The sequence below is a fragment of the Sus scrofa genome, chromosome 1 (genome assembly GCF_000003025.6).
Source record: "Sus scrofa isolate TJ Tabasco breed Duroc chromosome 1, Sscrofa11.1, whole genome shotgun sequence".
NCBI classification, from domain to species: domain Eukaryota; kingdom Metazoa; phylum Chordata; class Mammalia; order Artiodactyla; family Suidae; genus Sus; species Sus scrofa.
This window is the reverse complement of record NC_010443.5, coordinates 168883448-168896828: the sequence shown is the minus strand read 5'-3', so window position 1 is coordinate 168896828 and position 13381 is coordinate 168883448. Positions and strand designations below refer to the sequence as shown.

General features: G+C 43.6%; 1 protein-coding gene across 4 annotated transcripts in view; it reads right to left on the bottom strand.

Annotated features, from left to right (window-relative positions):
- The window catches only part of THSD4 (thrombospondin type 1 domain containing 4), a 577157-nt gene that overhangs the window by 431731 nt on the left and 132045 nt on the right, over nt 1–13381 (bottom strand). For all 4 annotated transcript variants that reach the window (XM_021073924.1, XM_021073936.1, XM_021073943.1 and 1 more), the window contains one exon: nt 12648–12750. In XM_021073924.1, the coding sequence (XP_020929583.1) occupies nt 12648–12750 (103 nt within the window). The remainder of the gene's footprint in view (nt 1–12647; nt 12751–13381) is intronic.

The following is a 13381-nucleotide window of genomic DNA, read 5'->3' as shown; positions in this document are numbered from 1 at the left end:
TGCCTGGAATGCATGAGAAAATACAGGGAAGAAGACTGATAACCATCGGAAACGTCAATGGATCAAGTTCTACTCCTTCGAATCCTAAGAACACACCGAAGAATTTTTCTGAAGGTGCCATTTATCACCAAGGGTAGGAGAGCAGGTTGCCAAAGCTATTCAGCCAACCTCCAAAGCTGGCTTAAACAAACAAGGCATCTGGGTGTGGGACCAGGCTTCCTGACTGATGGATGGGGGTCCATTAAGCACGCAAAGCTGCCAATATCTACACGCTCACTGGACAAAGGCCAAAGCTATTACATGATGAGCAGTTACGTAACCTTAAGCACAAATGGAATTTGGGCTGGACCTATCTGATATGCTTCTCCTTTCTACTTTTTGGCATCAAGAGGTTACACGATTTCACTGGAAGGTCAGAGCCTTCCCTTGCATTTTCTCCTTTACCTAAAGACAGGCAGGCCAAGTGATCACAAGAAACATCTCTTGACAGTTACTGAAGGTTGTCCCCCCAAACCAAAAGCTCCACTGTCCTGTGTAAATCTGACCTATTTGTATTGTGCTGCGCAATTTTTTAAAGAACATCATTTGCTGGAGCATGCCTTTTGGTAAAGGCTGTTTTCAGGGATTAACCCAAACTTTGAACTGCTCCCCTGAACAAAACTTGATTCAGCCGAATAAATGATGGCTCCTTTGATAAAATTTTAGAGCAAAAATTAATTCAGTAACCATGTGAAATCGATGGTTTCCCTGCTAGTCTCTTGCCCTATTCTGTTGGTGACTTCTGGCCTCACTAAGCTCCTGGCAAGCCTTGTCGGCCTTACATTTCTGACCCTGCCTTACATTTCTGACCCTGAAACACCTGGTTCTCTCCACCCCATTACCTGCTCTAGTTCAGTCTCTCCCAACTGCAACCCCTTCCCAGTCAGTGTCTACTCACCACTCTCCTCTCTGCCTCCATGAGGAAAACCTTTTGCAACCAGATTTCAAAGAAAAAGATTAACTGAGTACACTGTAGAATGTTGTTTTCCTGAACCGTTCTTGTCATTAACTATTAAATAGCAATCTTGAGTTGTAAAGTCGGTTGACCAGCTCTGAAGCTGCTCATCAGCTGCCAATCATTTCCCTCTGCAAAACCACTATTTGCTTTTAGCAGCCTTCAGTTCAAAACTAGAAATCATTGGAAGCCTTTCCTTGTTTTACTTCTGAACTTATTTAAACATATCCAGGAGTTCCCATCATGGCTCAGTGGTTAACGAATCCGACTAGGAACCATGAGGTTGTGGGTTCGATCGCTGCCCTTGCTCAGTGAGTATCCGGCGTTGCCGTGAGCTGTGGTGTAGGTCACAGATGTAGCTCAGATCCCGAGTTGCTGTGGCTGTGGTGTAGGCCGGTGGCTACAGCTCCGATTAGACCCCTAGCCTGGGAACCTCCTTATGCCGTGGGAGCGGCCCAAGAAATGGCAAAAAGACAAAAAAACACAAAACAAAAAAACATATCCAGACACGTGTTTGTTGATAAGGTTATACAGTGGTTTCCTCACGGGGGTGGTGGTGCTGGTAGTGGTGTTGGGTGTGTGTGTGTATCTGGCAACCCCAAAAGAGAGAATTAAAAAAAAATCCAGATAAAAAAGTAAGCACAACCCATGGAAGGGTGAGCTAAACAGAAGAAACCACTTATTAGCACTTTTGCTTTATCCCAGGGGCTACAGAATCTACATTATATTAGTCCCAGCACAGAAAGGGCCAGAAAGGTGTGTCTCCTTCAGTGGACTGTCCAAAGACCCCTGGATGCCACTGCAGCAAGTGTGGAGCAGTGACAGTCACAGAACTGGAAAGAGAAGGAAAAAGCAAAAGTCCAGAAATTTCTCCCACATGAACAGAAATGGTTGTGAACAAATGCCTTACATCTCAGGGTAATACACATCACAGTTAGTCATCTTAAAGACAAATATATAGACTAATATATAGTTAGTTACTAAGTATGTGGGTTCAAAAGGACCTCAAATAGTTAGCAGTTAGCATCACCTAGGTTTGCAGTAAAGAGCAAGTGAACTTGGACACAACAAGTGCTCCCCATGGTTCAGGCTGAAAAGAGCAGGGCTTGGAAGCAGGATAATTCAGATACAAATCACTGCCACTACTTCATTTTGTTTTGCTGCAGGAGATACAGGCTCAGAGGCAGAAAGAAAATACAATTCCAAAAGCAGAATGGACCCTATTTAATATAGAGATATTAGACAACCCAGTTTTTAGAAATGGTCCTTGATTTAGTTCCTCTACTTCTAGATACCTCTGGGCCCCTGAAAGAACCCTTCATGTAAAAGATCACTGTGGGAAACTAGACCTGCCCCTATTTCAGCCATCATTAAGTCCTCTCTTGGAAATTGCAACCAGTTACACATTGTTTGGGTTTTACTTATATTTTAAATGTGAACACATTTTAGACATAACTAGTAACTGATGTGTTCATTATATTTATTTGCATCATTTCCCTGATTGCTGTATTTTAAATTCAGAAGCTTTATATTTGCATTTGAAGCAAGACTGATGCAATGCTTGGTAAACTCTGTGAATCATTTAAGGGTCTCATCTCTCTCTGTTCAATAAAGAATAGGGACCCATCTCAAATTTTCAAACAACTAACCAGGTTAACTGGCACCTATGTGATCACAATGTAAAAGACTGAAACCTGTAAAGATGGAAAAGAGGCAGCATATGTTCTGCTATTTCCCTTCCCATACCTATGCAAGACATCACTAATCAATCCCAGTGACACTCTTTGTTCCTGAGCCCAGCACATCAGAGCCACACCCAACCAGATCTGCATGTTATGATTTATGAATTGTATTCTAAAGAGAACAGCCAGCATGATAAACAAATAGCATACTCCAATACTATTTGGGAATCAAGTGAGGACATAAATATTCAACAGGCTGGTGAAACAAGATTTAGGGTGACAAGGAGGTTGCTTTCAAATATCTGAAGGGGGAACCTGGACGTTTCATTCAATGTGGCTCCAAAGCGTAGCCAGGCAATAAATAATCATCCCAGGGTGGACTATAGTGGCATTATAAAAATGGCATTATTGCAAAGTGCAGGCAGTAAGAGCAGGTAGATGAAGCTGGCTGCTTGAGTAAACATGAGAGGGAGTGCATATGTGCTCTGCCTCTGCCCACCTGACCGTAAATATATAACAGATTTTTCCTTTAATCCCATATAAACAAGTCCCACTGACCCATGGAATTTCTCACTGAAAAGTTCTAAGAAATGGAGACTAACAGGTATGGTTGCTGTTAATAGCTCGTGGGGAGGGACTATGCAGATAAAGAAGAATGTCCTTGATAAACAGACAAAGGCTGGGCTGGATTTACAGTTTAAGTGTAAATTGCCTTTTCACTGATGTCTTTCTAGCTCCAAGCCTCTAACTCTAAAAATCTCTGGATGTTGGCCTGACACTGATTTCTCCATGTGAGTGCAAGTTACCACAAAATGTCCTGATCACTCCTTCCGGACCCAGCCCTACCAATTTACAATCAGAGGCATCTGCTCAGAAGGTAGAACTGTGCTATAAGAGATTAAGACAGAGTCCCAGGGTTTCCTGGAAAAGTCTTAGTCTTGATATAAAAACACATTTGTTTTTAAAGGTACCAAATTGGTCACAGCTTGGTTATGGGGAGGAAGAAATTCTTTTCTAGCCCCCAAGGCAAATGACTGCTCTGAAATCAGCAGGCTGTGGTTATGTAACTTCTCCTTTAATCTGATCCCTCTACTTTTTCCTGTGACCTGGGGCAGGTCATCCAACCTGGAGAGTCAGTTCCTGCATCTGCAGAATAGGAACACTGGGGACATTTGACTTTGCCCACCCTGACCACACTTTGAGGACTCGGGCAACCGCTGAAAAAAGCTCAGCTTCTTAGAAGAGAGAAACACCAGGATTGGGTCTTGTTATTTAATATTTTGCAATGGGTTTAAGCTCTACCCTTGGTTTTAAATCCTCGAAATTATTCACATGTAGACTAATCTGTGTCTTAGATGTTGAAATACATCCTGAGGCTTTTCATGACTAATTAGCCAAAATGACATTGGGTCAAATGCCAGGAAAGAAATTGCTTTTACATGAATCATTTACACCTTCCAGAATACCCTCGAGCACAGGCGATGGTCCCCCTCAAACAATCTTTCCTGTTGCAAATGCTAAATTTCCCAGGGAAAAAGCCTTATAGAGACGTGACACCATATGCTCCATTCTCCATACTCTTCAGATACAGAGAACAATGCAGTGTGGATACAGGAAGGAGACGTGCTCTAGGTGTGCTTCACATGTAGAATCCCACGGGGGAGCAAAAGACCAGGAGCATGGAGATCAAGGGGAAGGAAGAGATCCATTACTGGCCCCCATCACTTCCCCTCCAGGTCATCCTCCACACCAAGTGCAGTAGGATGGTAACGGGTACTGCAGCACCTCCGCCTCTCTCCTCTGCCCCCGGGTAAATGCACACTGGTCAACCTGAATTATGCCAGATAATGTCTAAAAGCATAAAGGGGCCCACACAGTCCCATGCCATGCATGTAGAAGGACGTCTATCTGTAGAAATCTTCAGAAAGGTAAATACAAGGAGAACAAAAGAATGGCACACGTATATAATAATCCCAATAATCTCTCAAAGGTGTCAAGAAGCCCTGCGGGCCTACTGATGAAATGACAGTTGACAAACCTGGTGGGCACCCTTAACTTGCTGTGAGCTGCTGTCCTAGACACTGGTTGTTTTCGGCCATCTAAGACCCATGCATCCTTCTTTTGGTGCAGCACCCGAATCTTCTTTTTGGGAATTCATTCTTCCTCTCTGCATGCAGTGTGTGAGACTGCCAACAAGGACGCCCCCCACCCTTCCACTCCCAGCCCAGGGGTGGGCATGTGGCATGCACAAAGCCAACAGGGCTCTTATTTCCAGGGCTTTCAATTTTGGATGGAGAACCCGGTTGGAATTTATCCATTGCAGCAGCAGCACGCAAGTAAGACTACCTGGATTCCTAGAGCTTCTCCAGTTTCTGTTCTTTACCAAGCCTGGTCCTGCATATTTCCTGTTGATTTTCAGAGCTACTGGATATCCTTCCAATAAAATCTTTTTGCAAAAACAAAAACAACAACAACAACAAAAAGGGAGTTGGCCCAGTTAAGGATCTGATACTGTCATTGCTGTGGCTTGGGTCACTGCTGTGGTGCAGTTTAATCCCTGGCTCAGGGATTTCTGTATGCCGCGGTCACAACCAAAATAAAGTTTTTTTAAAAAAGTCTTTTTGTATTTGACTTAGCCAAAATTGATGTCGGTGGTTCAAAAAAAAAAAAAAAAAAAAAAAAAAAAGAATGCTAACTTATACAGATATACAGCTTGCCAGCTTGCTTCCTCAGATTCTGGGTGTAACTGAGGATTTCTAGGCCCAACAAAGCTCTATGATCCTAAATGAGTCCAAAAATGATATCCTGCATAGTAGCCCAGTCTCCTTAAAATCCTCTTGTTCCTCCATGGCCATTAATAAAGAGAATTTAAAATAAAGTAGAATAAGAGAGAGAGAGGCAAACTAGCAAGCCTTAAAAATAATTCTATAGGAGTTCCCGTCGTGGCTCTGCAGTTAGCGAAACTGACTAGTATCCATGAGGATGCGGCTTTGATGCCTGGCCTCGCTCAGTGGGTTAAGGATCCGCTGTTGCCTCAAGCTATGGTTTAGGTTGAAGATGTGGCTCGGATCCAGCATTGCTGTGGCTGTGGCGTAGGTCAGTGGCTAAACCTCCGATTGGATCTCTAGTCTGGGAAGCTCCATATGCTGCGGATGTGGCCCTACGGCCCTAAAAGACCAAAAAAAAAAAAAAATATATATATATATACATATGTATATATTTAGTGCTATCACGGTGAAATTTATACTGGCTCTAAATTTCACTTTTAGGAACAGAGAGACAGAGACGGGGAGAAGGAAGGGAATCTAATGGGCTTTTTAAAGTATACTTTACAAACAATAAAATGCACAGATCACAAGAGTACCGTCATGGATTCTGACAACTACATTCACCTGTATAACAACCATGCCAATCATGATTTGGATCATTACCATCATTCCACGAAGTTCTATCATTTCCCTTTCCAGCTAATCCTTCCATGGGCAAACACTGATTTCCATCACCATAGCCTAATTTCTCCTGTTCTAAAATGTAATATAAATGGAATCAGACAGCATGTACTCTTGCATCTGGCTTATTTTGCTCAACATAATGTTTCTGAGATACATCCGGATTGTTATATGTATCAGTAGAGTGTTCCTTTTTATTGCTGAGTAATGCTCCATTGTATGAATACTACTGTTTGTTTATTCAGTCTCCCGTTGATGGGTAGTTGGGTTGTTTCCAGTTCGGAACTATTATGAAAAAAATCTGCTGTGACCATTCTTCAAGAAATATTTCTTATGGACATATGACTGCTTTCATTTCTCCTGACTAAATGAATTTTTATTTAATGGTGAATAAGCTTTCTATAATAGCAAGCAGAGAAGCAATAACACATTTTTCCAGGAGGAAAAAAAAATGTCTATTTTCTGTCTTTTCTTCTAGGGTAGGATAAGGTCAGAGGTACCATTCTAAAACCCCTTATTTGTCTTGATAAGTTTTATTCTCTCAATACACAGAATCATTTCTCTACTGTTCTAAACAAACCTTTCTCTCTTCCCTTAAACTAGAGAACACTCTCCATATGCCTCCTTCATGGTAACTTTTGAAAGAAAGAGTTAGTTCTATTCACTAGCAACCCTCTTTAATTTCTTTTCAGGGATCTTCCCAACAGTCCGTCCCCATCTTATTTTCTCAGTTCTCATTCTGTCCTTGACCTCTTGCTGTGTTAAGCTGTGTGGACTGCTTCTCTCCCTCTCTCCCTCTCCAACTGCCTCTCCTCAGTTTTTAGAAGGAAAACAGGTACCAAAAGACTGGTCTTAAATGCTCACAACTGGCCACATCTTTCTCCTGGCCTCCATACACATTGAGAGTACAGATTCTGTAGCCAGATTCTGAGGTTTGAACCTGGCTCTATCACTTACTAGCTAGGTGACCTTGGGCAAGTTATTTAATAACTATACCTCTTCTATACCTCTGTTTCTTCTGGAAAATGAGGCTGATAATAGTACCCATCTCACAGGTTTGTTGAGAGGATTAAATGGGTTCGCATTTAGAACAGTGCCTGGATTATAGTAAGTGCTCAATAAATACGAGCACTGTCTCTCTCATCTGTTCCTCATTGTGGGGCATGTAATAAGAGAACTTTATAAACCATAATACTTTATTACTATATGAGGTGATATAAAGTATTATAATGCTTTGGTGCCACTTTTTCTCAGGCTCCTTTAATGGCTGAGTCTCTTCCCCTACTTCTTTAATGCAGACATCCCCCAAAGCTCCTTCCTTGATCCTCTGTCCTTGTGATTCTATGCTCTCTTGAAGGTCTTATCCATCACTGGAGCTTTAGTTATCACACCAAGGCCAATGACTTCAAATATAGGTCTATAACCCTGAGTTATCTCCCTTAAACTTCAGAATTTCCCATCCTCAATTTCCTGCTGGGCATCTCCCTACCATTCATTTAAACTCAAAATCACTGTTTTGTTTTCAGGAAGAGGTTGCCTTTCTGATTTTGCTTTGTCCTCAGTGACATGCACAGATGCTAAGCAAACATGGCTGAGTCTTGCCAGGTCTTCTTAGGCAGGTATAAGAGAGCTTGTGGGGTATTACTGGAAAACTCTTTGCATTTCCCTGTCTACTCCAAAAGGTCTGTGAGGACTATCAACTGTGTGGAGTAGGATGGGCTGGGGGAATGAGTACCCCAGGTACCTGGGAATGAATGAAGCTGCTTCATTAAAACATGAACACCCTCATCCCAGGTCCACCAGCACCTGGTACTAAGTTTTCCTTCCTCATGTCATCTGTACAGTTTGGATGACACTCATGTCATCTGTACAGTTTGGATGACACTGTCCATGATTTTATCTAACAGCCCTTATCCCACGCACAAAATGGTGTCTGTCCAGGGCAGACTGCTGGACTGAGGGAGGAGTCAGCATTATACCTGGGCACCTGGGTGCCGGCATTCCATCTCTGCCCCTCAGAGCTTTAATCAAGGGGGAGAATTGGTCTAAGTGGCTGGGGCCCTGGCTATTAGAGACTGTGTGGCACCTTCAATATTCCCTAGAGTAAAATCTGTTCCTCTTGCAAACAACGTAATAAAAGTCACCCGGACTAGGAAGGCATTCGAGGAATTCTGTCAGAGCTTCCCGCCTGGGCCAGTCTTTGGGTGGGTCACAGATATTCCATTTCTCCTCTTTTGAGCACACAGTGGGAGGGATACTGCTGCCCTTGAAGTTAAGTGTGACACACCACTTTCATTGGCTTTGGCCAATGAGATGTGAGCAGAAACAATAGGGACCACTTCTGGAGGAAGCTTTAAGAACCTATGCATGATTCGCTTCTTCTCTTTCCCTGCCTCGGTGGAAGCAGAAGTTGAGATGCTGCTTCTATCAGCCTGGGTCCCCAAATGAGCAGAACACATACAACATTACACAGGTAGCATGAGCAAGGGACAAACTTTTTTCTGTTAAGTCATTAGGATTTGGGGACTCCTTGTTTCTGCAGCATAAGCTAACTCACTCCTGATAGATACGATGGCCTTGGTCATGTCACCAGTTGGCAACTTCTGATTTCTAACTCAGCCTCACCTCTGGCTTTTAGATTTCCACTCTATTTAGATCACTCTTAGAGACGCACAGTGCACTTGAGCTACCCTAGTCAGAGCAGTCCCCTGGTTTATGGATCAAGACTGACACCTGTGGTGACAGCCCACAGCAACCCAGCAAAACTCTAGATTCTAGTGCAGCCCAGCCCTAATACTCTAGGCATGAAAACATTTTTGGTATAATTTTCACCAATGTCAGCACGTAAAAGAGAGTCTTCCTATTAAAGTGCCCCATGCTAGCTAGGTTGACCATATAATGTATCGCCCACAGTGATTCTGAGGGTGAAGGGTGACAGGCAAGAACCATCACTATTCCTGGTAAACAAGGATGCCTGGGCATCCTACTTCCATCGTCTTTGTGAATTAGGTCTAGGGCAATGAAAAAAATTCCTAGAAGCATCATCTTAGGATAGATCACCACATCCAGGAAATGCATTCAAAAGGCCTAAGAAGAAGCATGTGGTGAAAGTAATGTGTTTATCAGAGAGCATACTGTGCTTTTACTATTCTGTGTGGCATTGGACTGAATGAGTGCAGCTGTTCCCCTAAGTAGGCACATGCAAATAGCAGTAGACATCCAAACAAAACCAAGAGCCCAATGCAAAATCCAGCTGCAAAGTATGAACACCCTGCAGAAGCATTAATAGCATCTTCCTCCCACTGGTCAGCCTGGGAGTCATTTAAGAGGAAGGAGGACAAAATCAAGAAAACAATCTTAGCAGCAAGAAGAATTGTTTAGCGAAAGCCAAAGTAAATGCAACTTCACTGAGACCATGGGCTCCTCCTCTCCTAGGCATGTGAGACATATTCATGTCAGGAATTTTTTTTTTGAAGAATGCTGACTTTTCAAGGCAAAGTAACACAGTGTAGAAGATAGCTGATTTCACCAATCTGCTGCTCTTCCACACTTTACTTGTAAATCACCAGGATTCTAATTAGTTCCCTCAAAATTTCAACTGATTACGGTCAAGTAGTAGATAATAATATTTGTGGAAGATTCTGTTTTTCTGTCTGTCCCAATCCCTCTTGCCCATCTCCGCTTCATGTGAGGTGGGTTGCCCGCCAGTGGGTTGGTCACATGACCTGCATTAGCTCAAAGACACCCAGCCCCCAAACCCAGGCCCAGGGATAAGGAGACTATGATCCAAATGAGAGCACAGTGTGGTTTTGCTAAGACTGATATCATCCCTGGGCATGTTAGTTTCCTAGGCTGCCGTGACAAATGACCACAAACTGGGTGGTTTGAAACAACAGGAGAATATTCTCTCATAGTTCTGGAGGCTAGAACTTCACAATCAAGGTGTTGGCAGGGTCATGCTCCCTCTGGAGTTTCTGGGGGAAGAATCTTTTCATGCTCCTCCTCCTGGCTTCTTTAGTTTCCAGAAATCCTTGGTGTTCCTTGACTTGTAACTGCATCACCCTAATCTCTGCCTTGGTCATCACATGGCCATCTTCTCAGGTCTGTGCCTCTCTGTGCATGTCCCAGTGTCTCCCCTCTTCTTATAGGACACCAGTCACATTGGATTAAGGGCCCACCCTACTCCAGTATGACCTCTTAACTTACACCTTAATTACACCTGCAAAGACCTTATTCCAAATAAGCAAAGTCATAGGTCAGGGGCAGGACTGCAACACCTCTTTCTGGGGGGCATAATTCAACCTACAACACTGTATAAGAGAGAGTCTCACTACAACTGCACGTTCAAAGCCATGTAAGCCAGCCTATCCACCTGAGAATTAAGTAAACAGACCCATAAGACAGGGAATAGAGAAAAGGATCTTAATGATACTGGATCCTTGGAATGTAGCCATACCTGAACTCCTGGACCTCCCAGTAACATGACCAACATAATATCTTTCTCATTTAAATATACACATATTTAAATATTCTGTCACAACCATGAGTTCTAATTATACATGCAGCAGTAAATAACACTGTATAATATGAATCCAAACAGTCCCCCATATCTGGATAGCGAAGTGGGCATGGAATATATATGAAAAGGTTGGCCATGCATGCGGTTGAAATTAAGTGACCAGTATATAGGAGCATATTATTATGTGATTATACTGCTCTATTTTTATATATGTTTGAAATTTACCAAAATAAAAAGTTAAATCAAATGTGCAAAGCCCCCCCCCCACCCCAGACTCACAATTAAAGTCCAGCACAAATCAGGGCAAACAAAAGAACAGAAAAGGTAGAATGCTAAGTAAATCCGACAATGGCAGGCATCCTCAGGGAATACCGATCACAGGTGAAAACATGAGCACAGGCTTCCTTTGTGGAACCCGTAGGGCTTTATGATACCGGACCTGAGTCTACCAGGCTGGACGGGGTCGGGCGGCTGGCAGGTGACCACCCTGAACTAAGCAGAGAGGGTTGGGCAGTGCGGCTCCAGCTCCAGGGGAAACAATGAGAGCACAGTGACCGGCTGGAGGCATTGGCCTTTCCTCCTAGTGAGTCACCATAAAGCAGCTATTATTCACAGTCGGCAATAAAGTAAGGGTGTGGCTCAGACAAAGGACACGGTTACCACTTCTCTACAGGCTCACTGACAAGGGTTGCTGTTCTGACACAAGAATATATTTCACGGTTTATGAAACACCCATGATTCTGTACCTTAATTTGCGCCAGAGTCACCACCTTCTGAGATCCTGCCTCCCTTTTAAATTAGAGGTTCTCAACCCCAGCTGCCCATTAGAATGACTTGGATCTTTAAAAACAAAAAACAAATGAAACGAACAAACGAAAAAAAAACCCCTCACACCCAGGCTGCACCTCAAACCAATGAAATCAATCGCTGGGAATGGCACACAGGTGTTGGTATTTCTAGAAGGCTCTTCAGTGATTCCAATGGGCAGTAATCATGAGGCAACTTTGAGAATCCAATCAGAGCTACAGACTATTCCAGGGGGGAAATGCACAGACAAAAATAACTTTGCATCCCATTTCAGAGCAGACATCAACCCCACCTCCTCTTCTCCAAGGGCTTACACCTAGGCACAACCTTCCACTTTCAGACACTGATTCTTCAATACAACTCAACATTAAACTCTCCCCAGAACAACTTTTCCAGATCCTGGACTTAGCAGCAGTGCCCCAAACCCAGCTGCTCCAGCCACTGCCTTGGGCTGAGGCTGAGCAGAGGTCCTCAGCTGGATACTGAGGGCAGCTGGACTCTCCTTTCTGGCCAGCATGGCTGCCGGTATTGAGCCCCACAAGCTTTGCTTGACCCATCACCACTCTGGAGCCTACTTTCTCTGTGATGGGAAGACATATCTCAGAGTGTAACACCTCTCAGTCCAAAAGCCATGTTATTGTCTGGGTTTCAACAAAGGAATGTGACTCCAGGATCCAGAACAGCTCTACCAATATCAAATCTTCCATCATTTTGAAAGGGCAGAACCCTTGGTCCCAAGGCCAGTGGCTGCCTACCACACTTCATCTTTGGAAACAGTCTGCGAGCCTCCTCCAACACAAAAACCAAACAATTGTCAACCTGAAAACTCTATGTGCTCTCTTGATCCACCACACCAGCCCTTGTAGCAGAAACCAAGGAAAAGGGAAAGTCCAACCTTAGTTGAATCTCTTGCTCCAACCCATTTCTGGAACCCGGTTCTACCTCACCCTGTCTTCCTCAGATGCTGCTTGATTTATCAGTGCCTCATCCACCTGACTGATGATCCAGCTCTTGCCTGAGCTATACTACCTTTGGTAAAGGCCCCCATGGGCTTCCCCTTGCCCTGGAATCACGCTTTCTTCCTCATTGCCACGCTAGCCCAGATCACACCAATTCCTCGGTTAACAACCAAAAGACAACAGGGTTGGAGAAGAGACAAACACAATTCCTGTGGACAGGGCTGGGGCTATTCTTACCTTCTGCAAATGGTTCCCATTCATAAAACCGGCCCATGAACGGCTTGTTGTTGTAGGACGCACACTGTACCTCCCAGATACTTCTACTGCTTTCTGGACACACCTAATAAAGCAGATATTAAATATACAATTAGTGTCCATATCTTTTCTTGGCACCAGCTAAAGCCCAGGAGACCTCTCCAAGGTTAAATGCCAGTCCTCCTCCATTGAAACCAGGGTTTCTAAAAATGTACTGATACTGACATCAACAATTTTAGATGCAGATCCCAAAGCTTCAGTCCAAGTTTACTAAATTAGAACCTTTAGAAGGATACTAAATTTTTAGCAAGCTCCCACCGTTAAGTTTTTACATCCCGTAATTTGGAAAACACTGACCTAAACCTTCTGCTCCTGACAAATTGATCTGCTCGCCTTCCTCAAAGAGGTCATCCATTTCCATCTGTCTGACTTTGTTCCTGCTACTCCCATGCCTGGGGTAATATTCACAGCAAACACATACAGCGCTCTTACCCTGTGCAGGCACTATTTTAAGCGGATTTCACGTTAGCTCATTTAATCCTCACGACAACCAATGCAATTAATAGGGTATTTTTTTCTTTTTTCTTTTTTTCTTTTTTTTTTTTTTTAACAGACGAACAAACTGAAGCACAGAGCAGCCACACAGCCAGGGAAGACAGAGGCTAGACTGAACCCTGGGAAGCCTAGTGCCCATCACCCCCTCTCAGTGTCCTGCC